This window comes from Sorex fumeus, unplaced genomic scaffold (assembly GCF_029834395.1).
Source record: "Sorex fumeus unplaced genomic scaffold, SorFum_2.1 ptg000171l, whole genome shotgun sequence".
Taxonomy (NCBI): Eukaryota; Metazoa; Chordata; class Mammalia; order Eulipotyphla; family Soricidae; genus Sorex; species Sorex fumeus.
In genome coordinates this window covers 960,391-984,068 of record NW_026606228.1, presented here as the reverse complement: position 1 = coordinate 984,068, position 23,678 = coordinate 960,391, and the positions used below count along the sequence as shown (strand labels likewise).

Sequence of the window (23,678 nt, the reverse complement as noted above, 5' to 3'; positions counted from 1 at the left end):
TAACTTAACAACTGTGTCATTGGGCAATGTTGTGAAGTAATTATTAATTTAAACAACATATACAAAGATAATTTCTCTGAATGAGAATATTAGTATAAAATGTGCTGTATACTTGATTTACCTTATTAAAAATAAACAAAGCCAGTGTCCTCATTTCTTTGTTTTATACTTTGGAATGGGTGAAGTGATAGCACAATGGATAGGGTGTTTGCCTTGCATGTGGCTGACACAGTCGACCCAGGTTCGATTCCTCCCTCCCTCTCAGAGAGCCCGGCAAGCTACTGAGAGTATCTCATCCTCAAGGCAAAGCCTGGCAAGTTACCTGTGATGTATTCAATATGCCAAACACAGTAACAAGTCTCACAATGTTACTGGTCCAACTCATACTAATCAATGAACAATGGGAGGACAGTGACAGTGACAGTGATACTTTCATTCATTCATTAGGTTCATTAGGGCCCTCCCGTTGATCATCGATTTGCTCGAGTGGGCCCAGTAACGTCTCCATTGGAGACTTTGTTGTTACTGTGTTTGGCATATCAAATACGTCACGGGGAGCTTGCAGGCTCTGCCGTGCGGGCGAGATACTCTCGGTAGCTTGCCGGGCTCTCCGAGAGGGGCGGAGGAATTGAACTCGGGTCAGCCATGTTGGCTGCATGCAAGGCAAATGCCCTACCACTGTGCTATCGCTCCAGCCCAAAGTAGCATAATTATTATTTCTTACATAAAGTATTTCCAAACACTAGTAAGAGTAGAAGTACGAAAGATGCCAATCCCTTTATAATATGATCGTTCACCTTTAAATGGGCTGGAGCGATAGCACAGCAGGTAGGCCGTTTTCCTTACGGCCAACTTGGCCGACCTGAGTTTGATTCCTCTGCTCCTCTTGGAGAGCCCAGCAAGCTACTGAGAGTATCTCGCCCACATGGCAAAGCCTGGCAAGCTACTCGTGACGTATTCGATATGCCAAACACAGTAGCAACAAATCTCACAATGGAGACATTACTGGGCCCGCTTGAGCAAATCGATGAACAACGGGAGGACAGTGACAGTGACACCTTTAAATATCTCTATATAACTATAAGCCAGCTAATCAAATCATCTTCCAGAAGTACAGTGGAAGCAATATAAAGCCATGTGCATATATCCGTGTCTGAGTTTTATTTGTATCTTTTGCAACGCTTATTTGTAATTGGGAAGTAAGTGAAAAGTAAAAGTATGCAAGTCAAATTCAATTTGTCATCACATGTAATCATGAAGTCAGGTTATACTCTATGCCCTGGTCTGGTACAGATCCTTAGTATTACATTCATACACAGTAAAGATTTTCCATGCACTTATTCACTGATTTGAAACACTGTAAAACTTCTCTTTGAAAAGCGTTTCCTGTAAGCATTGTATGATTAATCTTAAGCCCCTGTCAGCATCTCATCTATCATATATAAAATCTTTCCCTTGAGTACCATTTGAAAAAAGGAATTTAAATGTCTTTAACTAAGGATTAAGTTGCTTAAGATAGTTTCTTAAAGGAAACAATCACCATTACATATAAAACGTTTCAAGTTATAGGATTACCATTTGTATTTTTCACTGTAGTATCATATCATGTATTCATAGTTTTCTCAACATATGTTCTCATTTTTCTTCTGTTTATGTAATTTAACATTTTTTTTCTCTTAAGAAAGCTAATGTTTTTTAGCTTTGTAATTGTAAGATTACTTGTACAGTGAATTTCGGTGGATGGGAATAGAGAGGGACTTCTACTTTGGGCCCACTCTTAGCAGTGCTGCGGAGTTCCTCCTAGTGTTGTGCACAGGGTTGCTATTGTCAGTGTTCAGGGCACTGACAGTGTTCAGGTTCTGAGGATCAAACCTGGGGCTCCTGTATGTAAAGCAGTCACTCCAGCTCTTATAATCATCTTCCCGTCCTCGATTAGCTTATTTCGAAGGGCAGTTTTCTTTACCTAATAGCAAACACATCTATATCAATGTATCGGTATGTTTTCTAATTGAGCTGCCTTCTCATGACTTCATTAGGTATCTTTTAGTTAATGAAGTCTCAAGTGCAATGTATATGTAATTTGAGGCTACATGTGAAGCAAGATCATCACAAAAGAATCTGTCAGATAACCTTTTTGTATTCTGGGGGATGTTTATCCAGAACACTGCATGTTGTTTAGGGAACTATGAAGACCTAGTTAAATTGGAGGGAGTCCAGGGAGATAAGCAGTAATGTAATTGAGGAAATGAATCAGGTTTTGAAGGAAAAATAGGAGTTAAATATGCATAGTTTAGCATAAGCAAGGTTTATAAGACAAGACTTAGTTATGTATGCACATTCCTCCAAAAGAACTCTATTTAATGTTTCAGTAAAATAACATGTTGAAGATCAAGAAAATTAGAATTTGTAATAATGAGAGAATCAATGAACATTTCAGACAGGAAATTTTAAATCCAGGCTTGCCTACACACCATAACAGCTGATAGAAATGTGAAAGATTCAATCAATTAATTAATTTGTCATCATAAAACACTTCTACCATATTTGTTATAATTTTCTTTTTAAAATAAACTTAATTAAAACCTCAATAATTGAAACTTTTAAATATTTCAAATAACTTAAACAAAACTATACATTTTATTGAATAAAATTATGATTTAACTATGTAGGAAATGTAAATGCTGTATCGGCAGCACTCTGATATGAGAAAGATATATAGCTTCAATGCAAGAGACGGGAAATAACATGTATTTTTCTTACAGAATTGTCACTTCCCATCCTATGCCACTTAGGAGTTTCCCTTAATAACCTAAAATATATTAGGCAGAAAGTTTGATTGCACAAAGTAAATGTCCTATTATCAGTCAGCAGGATTGCAGTTCTACATTTTTTGACCATGACACATTTAAATAACATGAATATGTGCAAAGCAGTTGTGTGAGTACCTAATAATGGAAGCCAGAATTATACCAAGAATTCCCTTCCCAATCCCATCTTCCTTTTCTTTTCTTTTCTTTTTTTTTTGTAGGGAAAGGAGGGTAAATAAACAATTGGATATGGAAATTAACTATTAAAAAACAGTGTATGGGATCACAGTTGTATCCAGATCAGATGTATCTGATGTATCTCTCTCATTTATGAAAGCACATCCAAATACAACTCACTAAGAGTAGAGAAATTAGAGATACAATTTTAAATCATTCCATTCATTATTTTAAATAAATTATCTGTGATTTTTAGTCCTTTATTGTTAGAACAAGGATGGCAAAATGTTGGGATCTTGCAGCTTACAACTGCTAAATTAGAGCAAGAGGCTAAAACATGTGAAATTTGAGAATCATTTGGTTTTGTATTACTATGCCAGTGTTAATTCATTCTATTATCCCAGATCCTGGCAGTGTACCAGTTCAATTCCAGTGTACAGTAGCAGGAGATCTGCAATTGGTGCCCACAGGCTCCCTTTATTCATAAAGTTATGCAGAGAGTGGGGGGAAGGGAAACTGAAATACACATACAAACCTTCTTACTAAAAGTATTGACAATGGTGACTAGTCTTCAGTATTTATTTGAAAAGAAAATTTGGGGTAGATTTTCTAATGCCAATTCGATTGGCAGCTTTTACTCTGACCAGCGGTATCATTCACAGACAATGAGACAAACACATAAAAAGACAAACGCAGGAGGATTGTCTAAGTGTTAGGGTCACCTGGGTATTCATCAGTGATATCACAGGCAGGCCTTTTATTCAGTACTGTAGCACTCCCCCTTTTGGCTCTGTGAACCATTGTTTCAATTGGCAGAGATATTACGGAGGTAATAAACACATCAGCATTCAATTGGTACATGAAGAGCAGAGATTGGGTATTTTACATAGCAACCAGCTGGTATCAAAATATCCTAAACTGTTTATACTATTCTTTCCTGGGTACTGGGTACTGTTTGCAAACCCTTTGTATTATAAAACCTAAACTATTTTATCTAAAGGAATATTCCAACCTTGAGTTTTTCGGGTTTTTTGTTGTTGTTGTTGTTAGGGGGTCAACTTCCCACAGTACATAAACAAAAGCTTTCCCTGCCTCTCTGCCTTCCATAGTTCCCCATGTTTTGTTCTTATTCTGTAGTTTTGGTCCTTGTTTTTTTTTTCTTTGATTTTCATTACTCAATACAGATTGCCTTCATTATTTGACATATGGTTATTTAAAAATATTTTTCTTAGCACTTTAGACACAGACATAACATTTTCTTCATTTTTGCTTCAAGAGAGCATGAATAACATCAGAATGATTTTCATCCATTTTTTGAAAAAAGTAGTGTTCTCATCTTTAATAGTCTAATAAAAATGAAGCACTGAAAATGAAAACTTTGCAAAATTCCAGAATATCTCTTATTAGCTAATTCATTAAATGATTCACTGTCAATTAATTCATAACCCTCCATTACCTACTTGCAAATAAATAATGAACTTGGGGATTTAAAATAATTGAAATACCTACATATGATTTTAGTTTGAGTATAAACTAAGTATGAACTTTTAAGGATCATTACATTTTTATATTTTCTTTTTGATATACTTCACTGCCTAATAATGGAAACTACAACATCATTGTCAGCATAAGATAAAACAGGGCAATTATCTATTTCATATTTCATGGTACATCATGGATAATGCAGTTTCTTTCAAGATCACGGTATAAATGATTTTGTCCAACCAATAGTTATAATTGTTAATTAATACTATGTTAATATGTAGGATTTGTGTCATAAAATAGAGAACTTTACTATTCCTACTTAAAAAAGAAACAAAATTAATTAGCTTTCATTTTCTTTTTAACACTGCAAACGATTTTGAAAATCTACATGTATATCCTTGTTTACGCATATATATCTATTCTGAAACTTCAGAATCAAAAAAAAATGGGCAAGTTGAGCTCTTTGTTAATTTAAGCAAATCTGTTTATCTATAATCTTTTCTCTTTTTTTCTTGGTTAAGTGCTAACTTCTTTTAATCTGGGTCAGAAAGTTGATTGAGTTAACAAACCAGCTACTTATTGGCAGGAGTATTGATTATTTTGCCAACGATTGGCTAATTTCACTACGCAAATCCAATATATGAACAGCACAGTTGATTACAGAGACAGGAAGAAATGAGTTAAGGGAGTACTGCCTTGGTTGAAGTTTGAATCACTATTATTTCTGTACAACACATTGGAGAAAAGTAAAGGAGATTAATGAAATATAGAAAATAGGAATTTTGGACTCATAGAGGTAGAACAGCACATACTTTGGAAATAAGCATCAGCCTATGAAGAGATTGGAGTACAAATACAAGGTTCAGCACAAACATGTCAAAGGATTGTAAGGGCTTTAGTGTTGACCTTTACTTCCAGTTTTAACGAAGATCAACCTCACTGATAAAAATTCATAGAGCATACTCTTTTATTTGATGGTTTATTGAAAGGAACATTCAGGGTCCTGGAAGGGATGCCATGCAGAGTTTAGAAATCCAGAACTAGATTTTCAAAAAGGAAAACACCATATATTCTTAGTTTTCTCCCAGAATTAGTTTATATTTTTTAATCATCTGGCATAATTGAAAAATCTCATGTTTCTCTCTTTTGCCCTTTTCTGTTGTTTATGTCTTACTGATATATATGCACACATATATTACACACTCATTGAACTTTATGTCTGTTCTCAGTGTTTATTAACTAAAAAAATTTATTGATGGATTCTGGTACATTAATATTCAAACAGCATTATTTGATCCAGAGAAATCATATGGTATATAACTCACTTACTTTTATTCTGAAAATCAATTTTCATGCCTTAATATTATTTTTATATCTAATAATCTTAAAGTGATAAACAGAGATATCCACAGCCAGATACACTTAAGATTAATTTGATGCTCATTTGGAACTATCAGATTAATGGATATTAGCCAAAAATGTGAATTTATAAACTGCCTCCTCATGACAGCTACTTGTGATTAGTAAAGTACTGTAAAGTAATAATATACACTTATAATTAGTAGTTAATGTTGGTTGAAAGTCCCTCGCCTTTTAAAGAAAATCTATTTCTGAGAACAGCTCAGAAAAGCAAACTAAGGAACCAAAAACTTATAATTAGCCTTGAGATACTTGACAATAAGTAGTTCTGGCAATAACCCTTGGTGCCCCAATGTTCTTTGCTCATGTAGATTACAAATGTCTTCATAATCATTAATTAATATTGTATCTCAAAAGAGTTCATAGAGTTGGTTAAATACTAACAGAGGCCCATTAGTCATTATTTAAAACCTCTGGGGGTTCACTAGTTTACAATTTATAATTTTTTCATTTTTACAAAAGTATATTTCTATTACAATAAATAGCATGTAGACTGGGATATCGGCCAATACTCCTTAATAAAAATACATTGATATTTCTGTGGCTTCATGTATAAAAAATCATCAAATAAAACAAAGACTTTGAATATACTCATGTTATTTGAGGTGAGGTTTCACAATCTAATAAATAGGGGAAAAGTGAGTTGGCTTTTAGGGATTTTCCTATTCCACAGTTGCAAAGTATCGTACAATTTGTCCCTCTTTTAGGTCAGTAGGGTAATGAACTGCAAACTAAAGCCAGGGAATGCAACACATTTTCTGAATCTCTGAACATTTTCTAGAGCAAAGGAAATGAATATATTTTCTCCCTTTGACAGCATAAGTTACACAGTACCTTTGGGAAAAAACACATTTGAGATAGGGGTATCATCATAATGTTACTTCAGAAAAAAATCATCAGTGCATGGATCTGGGAATAGCTAGCATGTTATACTTAGGTCAGTTTTTTTTCAAGAAGATATATGTTAGATAGACGTTGCTTTATCAACACTAATATCTTAACCCTCAAAATTATTTTTGCATGCTGGTTAGTTGCATTACTTTGTAGCACTTATTTCAAAATGTGCATTAAAATGGTTATTTTGAAAATATTAATTTGTTCATTTTCATGTGATTGGCATATCTGAGAAAAAATTGAACATAAGATATAGTTCACATTTGTATATGTGTAATTTTGGTTAAAATACTAGGCAAATGCATGAAACTATAGAAAAATGATCTGTGTGGAAATGCATATGCATATATATGAAATATCTATCAGATACCTTACTGGTAGGAGCCCTATCAAATCTGATGGTTAGATAGTAAAGTGCTATGTATGAAACCTATCAGTAACAGTAATGTAAACCACTATGCTAAAACTTATATATAAATAAGAACCTCTCATAGAAGCAGACTGGTGGGTAGGGGGCAAATGGAATGGAGTAGTCATTGGTGGAGGGAAGTGGACACTGGTGAAGGGATCAGTGTTGAAACATTGTATACCTGAAACCCAATCATGAATAACTTTATAATTTCACAGTAACTAAATATATATTTAATTAAAAATATTCTGTTAGTTTCAGGTGGCTTTCCTTCCATACATTACAATAACATATAAATTGTAACACCTCCTAACATCTACTTTCACATACAAACTTCAGATCTTATGCCCAATTCCATTTTCCTTATCATGGGTATTTTATGCAAAGTACTAAATAAGAGAGGAAAAGGCTATGTATGACAACGTTTTTCCTTTCACTTACCTTTTGGAGACAAGGGCTATATTGCTTCACAAAGCTTATCACTCTGTTAATACCTCTACCCTGTCTAAAAATGTGTTGGAAATACACTTTGGAGGAATTATATCCTTTCTCCACCATCCCCTGGAGATTTTCTTATCAAGATATTTTTAGGGTTTCAATCCTATAAATAACTGACTCGTCCAAGTACATTATGTGAATTAAAACTATATCTGAAATTTTATTTTAAGAAAGCTTTATAGGTTTATCCGGAAAATGATACTTGCATAATCACTACTACCCCCTTTTGTGCTTCTCTTGCTTCAGTCTCAGGCACAAAAATTATAGTTGCCAGATACATTTAGAAATGAATGTTTGTGATTCTTCAACTCTTAGAATTGGTGTTCAGAGCTCCTGCCACTAAACCCTAATGTATTTTTCATTAGTGTTTAAGTTGGGGAATCCCATTTCATGGAACACAAGTATTAAATTGCTTAATTTGGGAGGGAACAAGTCTATCCCCATATTTCTTTTTCCTTAAGTGAAAAAAGAATGGAGCTGAAATAATTTACATTTCATAAGGGCTTAAGGTTTGGGTGTATTCCAGTCAGTGCAACAATTCAATATTGTAAAGACTTTTAAAGATGACATTAAGAAGCAAAGAAACCTCTGCATTTTTAACATGTGGAAAATATAAAAATCAAAAATATATCAATCGAAATATGTGTGTATAAATAGTATATATAATTTAAATGACTACATGCGAAGCAGCTTTATCTGCAGCATAAATAATAGCTGGAGTGATACTACAGTGGTAGGGCATTTGCCTAGCACGCAGCCAGCCTGGTAGAGCCGGGTTCAATTCCTCTGCCCCTCTCAGAGAACCTGGCAAGCTACTGAGAGTATATTGCCCACACTGCAAAGCCTGGCAAGCTACCTGTGACGTATTCAATACGCCAAACACAGTAACAATAAGTCTCAAAGTGGAAACATTACTGGGCCCACTCGAGCAAATTGATGAACAATGGTAGGACAGTATTTGTTTTATTTATTTATTTATTTATTTATTTTAGTGAAACACCATGAAGTACACTTATAGACTTATAAATTTTTGTGCTTGGGTTTCAGTTATACAATGATCAAGTACCCATCCCTCCACCAGTGCCCATCCTCCCCCACCACGGATCCTAGCATCCCTCCCACCCCCCATCCCCCCCCCCGTCCCACCCTGCCGCTGTGGCATGGCATTTCCCCCCTGTTCTCTCTCACTTCTTTTGGGTACTGTGTTTTGCCAGAGAGGCATTGAGTGGCAATCATGTTTGGTCTATAGACTACTTTTAGCATGTCTCTCCCACCCTGGGAGGGTCTTCACAACACCCTTTATTTGGTGCTCTCTTCTCTATCTGAGCTTCCTTCTCACCTAGCACATGTGGCTGGCCTTCAAGTCATGGAGCAAAATTCCTGGTACTAATCTGAGCCCTTCCTGGGTGTTAGTCTCCCGTTTTGTTGCTTTATGTTCCCCAGATGAATGCAATCTTTCTGTGTCTATCCCGCTCTTTCTGACTCATTTCGCTTAACATGATACTTTCCATGTAGTACCACTTGTATGTAAATTTCATAACTTCATCTTTTCTAACAGCTACATAGTACTCCATTGTGTAAATGTACTAAAGTTTCTTTAACTAGTCATCTGTTCTCGGGCACTCAGGTTTTTTCCAGATTCTGGCTATTGTAAAGAGTGCTGCAATGAACAAACAATTGCAGATGTCACTTCGACTATACCTTTTTGCCTCTCTGGGATACAACATTGTCAAAATGGCAATACTTCCCAAGGCACTGTACAAATTCAATGCAATCCCTATAAGGATACCCACGACATTCTTCAAAGAAATGGAGCAAACACTCCTGAAATTTATATGGAACAATAAGCCCCCACGAATAGCTAAAGCAATTCTTGGGAAAAAGAAAATGGGAGGAATCAACCTACCTAACTTCAAGCTCTACTACAAAGCAGTAATAATCAAAACAGCATGGTACTGGAACAAAGGCAGAGTTGCAGACCAATGGAATAGAGTTGAATATACTGACATCTCCTCCCAAACATATAATCATCTAATCTTCGATAAGGGGGCATGAAAAGTGAAATGGAGCAGGGAAAGCCTCTTTAATAAATTGTGCTGGCAAAACTGGACGGCTACATGCAAAAAAGTGGGCTCAGATCTCTGCCTAACGCCATGCACAAAAGTAAGATCGAAATGGATTTATGACCTCAACATCAGACAGGAATCCATAATGTTTATTGAAGACAAAGTTGGCAAAACTCTCCACGATATTGAAGTTAGTGGTATCTTCAAAGATGTCACGCCACTGGCCGAGCAAGTGAAAACAGAGATAGACAAATGGGACTATCTTAAACTAAGAAGCTTCTGCACCTCAAAAGAAACAGTGACCAAAATACAAAGACAACCTACAGAATGGGAAAGAATATTCACCAAATACACATCCGACAAGGGGTTGATTTCAAGGATATACAAGGTACTGGTTAAACTACCCAAGAAGAAATCACCCAACCCCATCAAAAATGGGGCGAGGAAATGAACAGAAACTTTCGCAAAGAAGAAATCCGAATGGCAAAAAGGCACATGAGAAAATGCTCTACATCACTAATCATCAGAGAGATGCAGATCAAAACAACAATGAGATATCATTTCACACCACAGAGACTGGCCCACATCCACAAGAACAAAAGCAACAGGTGCTGGCGCGGATGTGGCGAGAAAGGGACCCTCCTTCACTGCTGGTGGGAATGCAGGCTGCTCCAACCCTTTTGGAAAACAGTATGGACGATTCTCAAAAAATTAGAATTCGATCTCCCATTTGACCCAGCTATTTGTTTGTTTTAAATAATAGAAACTGATATTATATTTTTGAATCAAGTAGAATTTTTATTACTATTTTGTATTACGGGAACTTCAAAGATTACTGGAAATCTAGCAAGCAGTATATACAAATGGTAATTAGTGATTGTTCATTTGTACTTTTTAAAAAGCTATTAATTTGCCTATGGATATGACATTGACTTATAAAAATTAAATATTTATGTTTTAGGGATATAATATTGCCACTCAGTGTCCACTGAAAATATGTTGACATCCCTCTACCACAGATCACTTCTCACCGTGGAAATGATGTTACCCCTCTTCCATCTTGGTAATCTCAGTTCTCTGTGAAAGTTTGTTTTCATTACATATTTTTCTCTTCCTTTGTGTTTTTTAAATATACCATGTATGAGGAGCTGGAGTGATAGCACAGTGGGTAGGGCATTTGCCTTGCATGCTGCCGACTCAGGTTCTATTCCTGTGCCCCTCTCGGAGAGCCCGGCAAGCTACCAAGAGTACCTCGCCTGCACGGCATAGCCTGGCAAGCTACTCGTGATGTATTTGATATGCCAAAAACAGGAACAACAAGTCTCGCAAGTTGTTGTGAGACGTTACCGGTGCCCGCTCAAGCAAATTGTTGAACAATGGACAATGGGAGGACAGTGCTATAGTGCTACAATGTATGAGAAATATCACATAGTATGTGTTTTTCTTATTCTGATTTCATCCCAAGAAATCCTTTACAGTGATTCACGGTTCACATCCCTAGTCCTGGCAGCAAGTTATTGTGAATTCAATTGGACCATGGCAGTGAGTGATGGGTGAAGTCATGAATGCCCAATAGAAGTTGGAGCACCAATTAGATCTGTGTAGCTACTGGGATATAGACTCTGTTTGCCAGCACCTGGAAGCAACTGTGTTGCCGCAGTCAAGAGATACTTGGAAGCAGCCAATGGCAGGATGTTGCCAGTGTTTTTCAAGGCCTCTGAAACCAGGCTTTAGTGAGTAGATTGAAAAAGCAAATGTTCAAAATTGTGTTAAGAGTCGGGACAGATTTTACATGGGCTAAAACATATGGAGTACCCAAATTTGATCCCCAGGACTACTAATGCCCTGCTGGGCACCACCAGGAGTAATGTATGAGCACAGAACTTGGGCTAACCCCTGAGCACCACCAGGTTTATCCCCAAAACAAAAACAAAATTGTGGTTGCTCAGATGCCCCTATGTAGTAAATTTTATTATACCAGTGGTTCTTGGTACTAGGTTGAAACAGGCATGGGGTTGATTTGGGGAATCAGTATTTCCAGATCTTGGCTTATCATTTCAGTTTCAACAGGTCTAAATTGCAAACATTGATGATTCATAGTCACAAATGATGTCACTGTACCAAGTTCCAACAAGACTTTGGATGATCTGGGGTAAAAGATCATAAGTTCTCAGGAGCATCTTATGTATGTGCCATGTTTTGGCATTTCTGGAAGGGTTACAAAGTTGTAGTCATCAATACCCGGTGAGAACTATGCATCAAATTTTAACAAACCTGAGGCCATCTGAAATTCTAAACCACGAATTCCCACTGGTATCAAGTTAGAAAGCACTGCCATGTTTGCTGAAAATAAGAAAATAATATGCTTGAACAAGAGAAAGTCCTGTTAATGGCAAGCTCAAGTAGTTGTTTTCTCCAGTGACAGGAGTTTTAAGAAAATTATTTACCATTTTGATTCTGGCTCAGAGAACATATTTCCTTGCATGTGTATGAAGATTCCTTTATGTATGTAAATATCTCTTATAAAAGGGTAACCTACTTTTTTTCAGTGCTTTCCCTGTGTCTACTATTTCTTAAATATAATTAGCCTATGTTAATTCTTATATGAAATAGGTATATTTTGTGGTGGCAGGTTCTGTTCTCCTTTACCAGTCAGGAGAAATTCTGCTACTCTTAAAACTGTAAAATACAAATCCAGTAGATATATCAGAATGCAAGAGCCATCTGAATTTGAACAGGGATTTTCTGGTACCTCTGAATGAGTGAAACACTTTTTTGCATTGTAAAAATTATAGTGAACCACCATGATTTGCAAATTTATCCATAGTTTAGTTTTACACATATTGAAGCATCAATCTCACCACCAGTGTCAACTTTCCTCTGACAATATTATAAGGTTCCCTCTGAACCCTACAGCCAAGCCTCCCAACTTTATATTCACCTTCCTGTGAGCAATAGCACAGCCGTATGGTGTTTGCCTTGCGTGCAGACTGCCTGGTCAAGCCGGGTTCGATTCCTCTGTCCCTCTTGGAGAGCCCGGCAAGCTAGAGAGAGTATCTTGCCCGCACAGCAAAGCCTGGCAAGCTACCCATGACATATTCAATATGCCAAACACATTAACAAGAAGTCTCAAAAAAAATGGAGACATTACTGGCGATGCCCGCTTGAGCAAATTGATGAACAACGGGAGGACAGTGACAGTTTTTGTGTTCAGTTACTAAAGTTTGGTTCTCTTGATTTCAGTGTTGTTGACTTTGGTTTAAATATTTGCCTCTATTATACCTTAATTGGTTGGAGTGATAGCATAGTGGGTAGGGCGTTTGCCTTGCACCTGGCTAACCCAGGTTCAATTCTTCCGCCCCTCTTGGAGAGCCCAACAAGCTACGGAGAGTATTCTGCCTGCACGGCAAAGCCTGGCAAGCTACCCGTGAGGTACTTGATATGCCAAAAACAGTAACAACAAGTCTCACAATGGAGACATTACTGGTGCCTACTTCAGCAAATCAATGAATGATGGGAGGACAGTGGTACAGTGCTACATTATATCTTAATACCACCTCTGTATCCTCATTGCATCTCATCTGTCTCTTCTCACTAACCCCTCCACTTTTTCCTTCTCCCTGTTCTCTGTGGCCAAGGTTGATCTGCATATCCCTCATTTTAAAACATTATATTACCTCATACAGTTTTTCTAAATATCACATAAAAGTGACATTATTGTGTATTTTTCCTTCTTCTGGCTTTGCTTAACATCATGTCTTTGAGGTCATGTTGCCGTGAATTCCATGATTTCATCATTCTTTACAGCTGGGTAGTATTCCATTATATATATATATATATATATATATATATCACAAATATTCATGATTGACTTATCTGTTGTTGGACATCTGATTGAATGCAAATCTTAGCTATTGTACTGAGTACTGCAATGAATAACAGTGCGCATATATTCTTTTGAATGAATATTTTTCTGTCTTTGGGATAGATACCCAGAAGTAGAATTGCTGGGTCATATGGGAGTTCAATTCTGCATTTACTGTGTATCCTCTATACTGTTTTTCACAGGAGTTAAACCAGACAATGACCCCACCACCAGCTGGAGCGATAGCACAGCGGGTAGGGCGTTTGCCTTGCAAGCAGCCAACATGGCCGACCCGAGTTCGATTCCTCTGCCCCTCTCAGAGAGCCCGGCAAGTTACCGAGAGTATTCGATATGCCAAACACAGTAACAACAAAGTCTCCAATGGAGACGTTACTGGGCCTGCTCGAGCAAATCGACGATCAACGGGAGGGCCTTTACTTTACTTTACTTTTACCACAGCCTCACCTATAGAGATTGTTTGAGTTCTCACTCTGTTCCTAACTCTCTGGTCAAAGCCATATGACTCTCACTGTCCTCCCATTGTTCATCAATTTGCTCGAGCGGGCCCAGTAACATCGTGAGACTTGTTACTGTGTTTGGCATATCAAATATGTCATGGGTAACTTGCCAGGCTTTGCTGTGCGGGCATGATACTCTCTGTAGCTTTCCGGGCTCTCCAAGAGGGATGGAGGAATCAAACTCGGGTCGGCCATGTTGGCTGTGTGTAAGATAAACGCCCTACCCGCTTTGCTATTGCTCAAGCCCGCCATGTGACATAGAAGAAAATTATAAAATTAACTTGCCTATGACAGGTCTTTCTTGGCTTACAATGAGGTTATGTCCTAATAAAACCATTGTAAGTTGAAAGTCTATTAAATCCAAACTACATTCGATACACCTAAATTACTGAACATAATAATGGAGTTTAGCCTACCTAAGTATGTTAAGAACACTTACATTAGGCCCTAGTTTATGAAGAAATATAGACTATCTTGTAGGATTTATTGAACACTAGAGTGGAAGGAAAACAAAAAATAGTAGGTCACTCTTCTGATCTTCCTGACTCAGTGTGGATTGGTCTTTCGTTTAGTATCATAAGAATGCATCGTACAATGTACTCTTTATCACTAGAGTGGAAAAAGACAAGACTTTCAAAATCACCAACAGGTTACACTTGAATAATATCCTTCCATTACATGCCATTTCCTTTATAAGAATTAGTCAAAAAATTCAAACAATGTTTGGGGCTCAAAGTTTGTGAAGAATTTGAATATTTTCCTCGAGTTTTTTCAGGGACACAAATATCTTTGCATGTAAAAGGCATGTGTATATTAGGATCTTTTGTTGTGTATGATTGTCTCAGTCAGAGAAATAGAAAGTGAAAATGAGAGATTGAGAGTTTATGTGTGTATATGTGCGTGTCTGTGTGTTTCTGTGTCCTTTATCAAAAGGATATCTTATGAAGGGTTCATTCTCACCTTGTTTTCTGAGCTGTTTAATGAACTCCAGTTATGTATGCCGCTGAACTGGACTACATAGGTTTGAAAAGAAATACAAATTGCTGTTTAATACAAGAATTTTTCAGGGGTTGGAATAATGGTGTAGTGGATAAGGCTCTCATCTCACATGTGTTTGATTCACATTTGATCCCAAGTTCCTCATACAGTCCCCTGAGCCCTGCCAAGAGTGGTCTCTGAGTTCAGAGCTTGGAAATAAGCCTGGAGCACCAGAGAGTGTGCCTGAAACAAAAAAAAACTAAAAGAGAGAAATATTTATAATCTTTATTTAGAAATGTGGTTAAGTTTTGGTAACCAGAAACATGTCACAGGAATCTAACTCCTTCCTATCATTGCCTAGGGTAAAAACAGTTTTGTTGTATATGTCATTTCATTTAAGATCACAGTTTTCAAGAGTTCTAAAACTTTTAAGATAGAACTTATTTGGTTTACACTAAATATTTAGAGCTTTCACACCATAATAAAATAAAATATTGTGAATTTAATAATCCTAACCCTAAGACTATATCATGGTCTATTTGGGGAGACATGGAAAAGCCATGGCATTTCAATAGAAAATTGTAATATTAAAAATTCAGGAGACAAACTTATAGGAAGAACAGTAAATATTATACTAATAGGAGAGTGTAATTTTTGTATAATAATATATGGAAAGAATAACAGACATAAAATAATTAAAATAGATAAGTTCATACAAGTTAAATGACTTTAAACAGAGAACTACAGATTTCTGAGACTTGGGTTAATTATCTCTAAAACAGGTAAGGAAGGTATAACTGAGTTAGGCAATATCATTGATTATTTCCAGTCTTAAAGATTTATAATCTTCAATAAATAATAAACAAATGGTTATTGACATTTTGTATAATTTGTTAGAAAAATCAATTTTATTAAATTAAATATTAAAGCTTGTGAATATCAGAGTCTGAAGTCAAACTCCAGCCATGTTCTAACCCCCAAATTTTCTTTCTATTGTTAAACAAAATTATGTATATGTACATATGTTCCCTGTGTTTCTACATTTCAGGATAATCTAAGGGGTAGCATATATAAATAGATACATAAAGTGAAAAATGGTTTATTATAAGTAAAGGATCTAGAAAATGTGGAAGTTTCTGTTCTAATATTAATAAAATAAAGGGAATTTCTATTACAAAAACCCACACAAGATGCATGTAATATTTGGTCTAAAGCAGTGGGTTTCACTATGCCACTAAAGTACCATTGTTCATGGATATGAAATTTTCTGGATACCTGTTTTCTTGTCTATAAAATAAGAAGAGATTAAAGGTTCCTTGGCCTCCAGAATTCAATGCTTTTGAGTATCAATGATTAAAAAGTGTAATTCTGATTATGGTTACAAGAATGAACCCAGAGATTTTTATAAAGTTAATGAGATGTTAAGACTTGTGATGATATTTTTAGTGGCTATGGGATTCAGGTTGGGCCATGAATAATGGAGGTGGTTTAGAAAATTCATGAAGCATTTTAGTCCTTTTTATATATATGCAAGCGTAACTGACTAAAGGAATCTGTGTGAAAAGAATAATTACTACTCCATCCTCTATCTAACTTTTGTACAATTCAGTTTCTATATAGCAAGTTTATTTAAAAGGAGAGTCAGATATAGAAGAAAATGCAATCAAGAATTTTTGTTTTGGGGCTGGAGAAATAGCACAGCAGGTAGGACGTTTGCCTTACACGCAGCCGACCCAGGTTCGATTCCCAGCATCCCATATGGTCCCCCGAGCACCACCAGGAGTTCGATTCCTCCGCCCCTCTCGGAGAGCCCGGCAAGCTACCGAGAGTATCTCGTCCGCATGGCAGAGCCTGGCAAGCTCCCCCTGACGTATTCGATATGCCAAACACAGTAACAACAAAGTCTCCAATGGAGACGTTACTGGGCCCGCTCGAGCAATTCGAAAATGAAATAAATACCTCAAAATTAGACCAGAATCCCTCAAATACAGCAAGCAATATATAGACAAAGCTTCACAGGATATGTACATCAGGGGTGTTTAATGAATTCATTCCATTGGAAAATAGAGCAAAATCAAAAATCAACATTAAATTAAATTTTTTTGCATGACAAAAGAAATTGGGCTAAAATGACAGACCATCAAATGGGAGATAATATTTTCTCTCAGTGTATTAGGTAAACGGTTAGTATCCAAAAAGCATAAAGCACTCGAAAAGCTTCCTTTTGGAAAACAGTATGGACGTTCCTCAAAAAATTAGAAATTGAGCTCCCATTTGACCCAGCGATACCACTCCTGGGAATATATCCCAGAGAGGCAAAAATGTGTAGCCGAAGTGACATCTGCACTTGTTTGTTCATTGCAGCACTCTTTACAGTAGCCAGAAACTGGAAGAGACCTGAGTGCCCAAGAACAGATGACTGGTTAAAGAAACTTTGGTACATCTACACAATGGAGTACTATGTAGCTCTTAGAAAAGATGAAGTCATGAACTTTACATACAAGTGGTACAATATGGAAAGTATCATGCTAAGCGAAATGAATCAGAAAGAGAGGGATAGACATAGAAAGATTGCATTCATCTGGGGGATATAAAATAACAAAATATGAGATTAATACCCAAGAATAGCTGAGATCAGCACCAGGAGAATTACTCCATAGCTTAGAGGCCAACCGGGTATTCTAGGGGAAAGGACAATTCAGATAGAAAAGGGAACACCAAATGGAGGGTGTTTGGAGGATCCTCCCAGGAGGGGAGATGCAGGTTGAAAGTAGACTGGACTGAACATGTTCACCACTCAATGCCTCTTTTGCTGATCACAACACCCAAAAGGAGAGAGAGAACAAAAGGGAATGCCCTGCCACAGTGGCAGGGGGGGATGGGGGGATGGGGGGGGGAGGGATATTATCCTGGTGGTGGAAAATGGGCACTGGTGGAGGGATGGTATTTGATCGTGGTATGACCGAGATCCAAGCACAAAGATTTGTAAATCTACAACTGTACTTCATGGTGTTTTACTAATAAAAAAAAAAGCACTCGCAAAGCTTAACAACAAACTAGTAACACCATCAAAAAATGGTGAGAGGAGATAAACAGAGTGTTCCATGGACCTCTTCATATGAAAAAGTATTCATAACACTTAATACAGGGGAATATAAATAAAAATGAAAATAAGATATTCATTCCACACCAATGAGAATGACATATAATTTTTTAAAAATACAGAATAATACCTGGTGTCAGCAAGGATGTGATGGAAATGGAAGCCTACTTCACTATTCCTGCCAATGTTGTCAGCTTTAGCATCTATTAGAAATAATGTGGAGGGGCTAGAGAGGTAGTACCATAGGTAGGATGCTTGCCTTTCAAGCAGCTGACCTCAATTTTATCTTCAGCATGCCCTGAGCACCGCCAGGAGCAATTGATCCCTGACTGCAGAGCTAGGAATAACTTCCGGACTGCAGAGCTAGGAATAACTTCTGATGGAGCAGGTGGAGGAGAGGGTATAGGGGGAGGAGGAGGAGAGGGAAGGGGAGAGTTGGAGGAGGAGGAGAGGGAGGGGGAGGAGAAGGAAGAGGAGGAAGAGAGGGAGGAGGATAGTTGGAGAAGGAGAAATAGGAGGAGGAGGAGGAGGAGGAGGAGGAGGAGGAGGAGGAGGAGGAGGAGGAGGAGGAGGAGGAGGAGATTTCTCAGAAAATTCAAAAGATTTCAAAAGTGTGTGTTCATTCAGCACTTGATATAGTAGCCAAGATATGAAAGCTCATACACCCAGTGACAGGTGAATATATAAATTAATAGTATGTATGCACAATGGAATACTATACAGTCATAAGTAAAGAATAAATCAGGTCATTTTTTCAAATAGATTTAACTGGAGGAATTCATCTGGCCAATTTCATGTTAATTAGCCAGATGAACAACAAATATTAGATCTCACTTTTTGTCATATAGAGAAACAAAATAAGGGAATAGATTATAACAAATATCAACAGACACTTAACCCAGATTACAGAAAATATAATGCTAGGGAGGTTGGGGGAATAATGGGATTGACTGGAAATGACATTGATGGACAGTTTTGGGCACTTCATTGTTGGTGAAGTGAGATAATTCTATACATCAATGTCATAAACTCTAACACTGTGAAAAACATATTGCCTAAAACAGTAATAAAATTCATTTTCAAAAATACAAAAACTATGAGTATGCCTTTAAAATTAAAGTTGATGGTGGAGGGATGGGTATTTGATCATTGTGTGATTGAAGCCCAAGCACAAAAATTTGTAAGTCTACAACTGTACCTCATGATATCTCACAAATAAATAAATAAATAAAAATAAAATTAAAGTTGAGGTTGAAGTATTGAAAGAAATTATTTCCACCTCTGATCATTCCCTGCAAATTGAATCTCATCACAAACCAGCTGAGTCCTTTGCTAGGCATAGAAAGCCTCTGGCATTTTTGTGCTTTTTAACTCTCAGCCATTTGGGAGATGGGACAAAGCCATGCTGTCTACAAAGTTTACCCAGAACATGCTGGTGTTACAAGAAATCATTTGACATCTATTATGTTTCTACTGTGAAAGAGAGGTATCTAACAGCTACAACAGTGACTTTTTTTGCAGACAAGTTAAATTAGGGTATTTCTCATGGGCAAGATTCTAACAACTGTCTTCAGGTTTGCCTACCAGAAATCAGTGGGGAAAAATACCAACAACAAAACAAAACGAAACAAAACAAACAAACAAACAAACAAACAAAAACACCAGCAAAAGAAGTCTGATAACTGCTGCTCCAGACTGTCCCCTCTGCAAACAAGCAAAACTACAGTCTCCCTGATATCTAAGCTGCCACTAATATGGCAGAGCTCCTAGAAAGGTTCTGTTCTGCAGGAGGTGGGACCTGATAAATAAACTCCTAATTTTAGCCTATCTTTTAAAAATAGCACTCATAGTTGTGGCAGGCAGGGAGAGGAGGATGGTAGCTGGCAAAAATATTAGTTGCATGCAGTTGAGTTATACATTTGCGAGCTGTTTTCTGAAATATGGATTTGGTCCTTTGTGGGCCCACTAACATCCTTTCCTGAGGTAAGGCAGAAGGTGGCCTTATACATTTGTGTGAAATGTAAAATGATTTTCCTTGCAAAATGTTTTGTGCTTTTCACTGGTATTTTCTGAAGTGAGACTTTTGCAACTGATGGGAATCAGCACACTTCTGTTCTGTAACTTAGTGTCTTGTTGATGATTTATTTGTTCAGTAGCAGAAACTATGACAAATTGTGTGAGGCGGCCTCATTTACTTTTTAGCTGCTATAGCCTTGAAAAATTTACATGTAAATGCAACTGTGAATGTTTTACATTTCATAAGCGTGCTGCACATGTTTTTGTAAGTTAAGTGACATTTTTACGGATAGACTGAACTGAAAACTCTCCCCGCACCAACCCTACAGGTTATATGCCTCTGAAATCCTGATAAGTCTGCCATGCTGTGTTTTCCTTGCTGCCAAGTGGAAGAGTAAGTCTCTTTTTTGTGTTTTCTTCTTTCCTCTTTAGAAATGCAGAGCAGCCCACACAACCAGTTTACCTTCAGACCACTTCCACCGCCGCCACCACCTCCGCATGCTTGCACCTGTGCCAGAAAGCCTCCTCCTACAGCAGACTCTCTTCAGAGGAGATCAATGACAACCCGAAGCCAGCCCAGCCCAGCTGCTCCACCTCCTCCAACCAGTACACAAGACTCAGTTCATCTGCATAATAGCTGGGTCTTGAATAGCAACATACCTTTGGAGACCAGGTACGTGTGCTATAATTGATCCCTCTAAACAAATGTATTGGCAAAAGATGATTCCAGTAAATACAGAAACTCATTTCACCATAGACATCTTCAGAGACACACTAATGCACTCATAGAAACACCGAGATGCACTGGTCAAAGGCAAGTGTGCTCCACAAGATATATATATATATATATATATATATATATATATATATATATACACACACATATATATCGACATACATACATATATATACACACATACATACACACACAAATCTCTAGGTGCAGACATGCCTACAAACAGACCAAAGCACAGGTCTGTGAAAAGATGAAACCACAGATGCTTAAATATCCCACAGGAAGATACCCACAAAGAGCATATGGAAAGCTGTAATTAAGCTATTATTGCAGTCTCAAAGTAAGAGGCAAATGTTTTCTGTTTTAAGAAACTCTTAAAGGGCCAGGGATGTTACTTATGCTACAGGTACAGCGCATGTCTTACATGTGTGACACTGTAGGTCCGATAACAGGCACCAAATCTTGGAATAAAACAATTGGAGGTTGCATTGCATTTTACTTACTATGAGATTGTAAAGTAAGTGATTGTCAGTTTTTTTAAAATTTTTATTTTATTTAAACATTTTAATATATTTTTTGTTTTGGGGTCACACCTAGCAGTGCTGTAGGGTAACTCATGACTCTGTGCTCAGGAATTACTCCTGGCATGCTCTGGAGTCCATATGAACTGCTGGGAGTCAAACCCAGCTTGGCCTTGTGCAAGGCAAATGCCCTCCCTGCTGTACTATCACTCCAAGCCTGCCAGTGATTTTTAAAAAGGATTCACTTAAAGAATTAGAAGTCCATGTGTAATTTTCAAAATGGATTTTTCCTTTTGCATAAAGTGTAATATTTTGAGCAAATAATTTTGCCTTTATTTTTTCAAATTTCATCCAAATACACTCCTCAAATCTTTGCCATGTTAAGAAGTTCTACTTCACATTTCTGGGCCCCTTGATCATAGTGAACTTTAGTACTAGATGTGATTAACTGTGATATTATTATTTCTGGTCTCACTTTCTTAAATAAAAATCATAACTGTATTTTTACATGGAGAACATTACCAAATCCAACATAAAATTGTTCTAGCATTACTATTCAAGGAACCACTTGTTTTATCTGTCTTATTCATATTTATCACTTATGACTTTTACAAACATATTTCTATGTAAATGTTGGATATAATATATAACTTGATAAGCATTATCTGGGATCAATTTTAATAAGCTTCTATATTAATGTTTTGGACATGGTATGGAAAGGGGAGGACTAATAAGCCCACATTACAAGAGCAGTTATTTTTCCTTTGTAGCATTTAAAGTTAAATGTGAACTATGGCATCAGAGAATGCCATGAACAAACTTATAGTACCATAGTGGAAATCCAGGGATGTTAGTTACCTCCATCACTTTATATATTAGTTTAATACCCTGACATTTCTGATAACTCCTAAGAGCATACCTGGTAAAGATAACACAGTTAGAACTGTACTAATGATAGAGTCTGTGTATCCTTTTGGGGGAGGGAAGAAACATGAGTGATGGGAGAGAAGTATAGAAAATTTATGTTTCCTTCAGGGAGTTTTCTCTAGCCATGGGATCATTATCCCTCTTTCTTTAATTATTTTCTATGGATCAGTAATAAAAAGCTTAGGAAGCAGTAGGGCAATATGGTTAACTAGGAATCCTAACAAATAAATAGCTTTTGTTTCTAAGTAGCCAAATAACAGGAAATCTGGAAGGAGTGTGGAGAATGGGCTCAGGCAAATGAAGAGAGAAAACTATCCTTATTTGAAATGTACATCTAGTCATGTTTATATAAACTGCACCCACGAACCTTCTGTATCTATGCAAGGAATGTATTAATTGGTCTCAGTTTTATAAGACGCAGAGGAGAACATAAGTTTTCATGTGAGAATGAGTATCATTTTAGTACATTTAAAAATATATTTAGCATCGCACAAATGATTTAAAAAATCCTAAAAACTGTGTCAACCTGATCAGCTAGGATTTTCCAAATATACCCTTTTAAATGTTTGTTTCACATGTAGTCAATAAAAGGTAACTCTACAGGTGTCCTTGCACACATTCAGGACCAGTATAACTCAGTCTCCCAGTTTCATTTTCCTTCTTTATTAAAATGAACAATGCCTGTTTCAACAGTTTTCAGGAAAATTAAGCTTCTATCACAAAGAAAGTGCTTTACGCATTGCAAAGAATTATACAATTCAAAGATAATGTTGATATACCCATCAAGTGGTCTCTGGCCTCTGCTTAAATGTCTCCAAAATAGGAAATTGACTAATTCCTAAAGTATACCTTGGACAGGCTTGAAAGATAATATAGAGGGCAATGTGCTTGTTTCCATGTCATTTTAAACAACTCCTGGATTTTTCTTATTTAAATGACTCCTCTACCTCTTAATTTTGCCCAATTTTTCAAGATAGAATTCTAGGATCTCACACAATAAACAAATGACTTCTCATACCTGACAGTCCTTCACTATTCCTGACTTGTCTCCTTTAAACTAAATGTTTCACAAGTTTTTTGTTTTCACATGTTCTCTGCATTGGGCTAGAGTGATAGCACAGCAGGTAGGGAGTTTGCCTTGCACGCGGCCAACTTAGGTTTGAAATCTCCATCCCTCTGGGGGACCCCGGCAAGCTACCCATGATGTATTCAATATGCCAAAAACAGTAGCATCAAGTCTCACAATGGAGACATTACTC

The 23,678-nt window shown here is 37.0% G+C and overlaps 1 protein-coding gene across 1 annotated transcript in view; it reads left to right on the top strand.

The window, feature by feature from the left end:
- The window catches only part of TENM1 (teneurin transmembrane protein 1), a 784,494-nt gene that overhangs the window by 254,891 nt on the left and 505,925 nt on the right, over nucleotides 1–23,678 (top strand). The window contains exon 4 of the mRNA XM_056107733.1: nucleotides 20,668–20,908. Within this exon, the coding sequence (XP_055963708.1) occupies nucleotides 20,668–20,908 (241 nt within the window). The remainder of the gene's footprint in view (nucleotides 1–20,667; nucleotides 20,909–23,678) is intronic.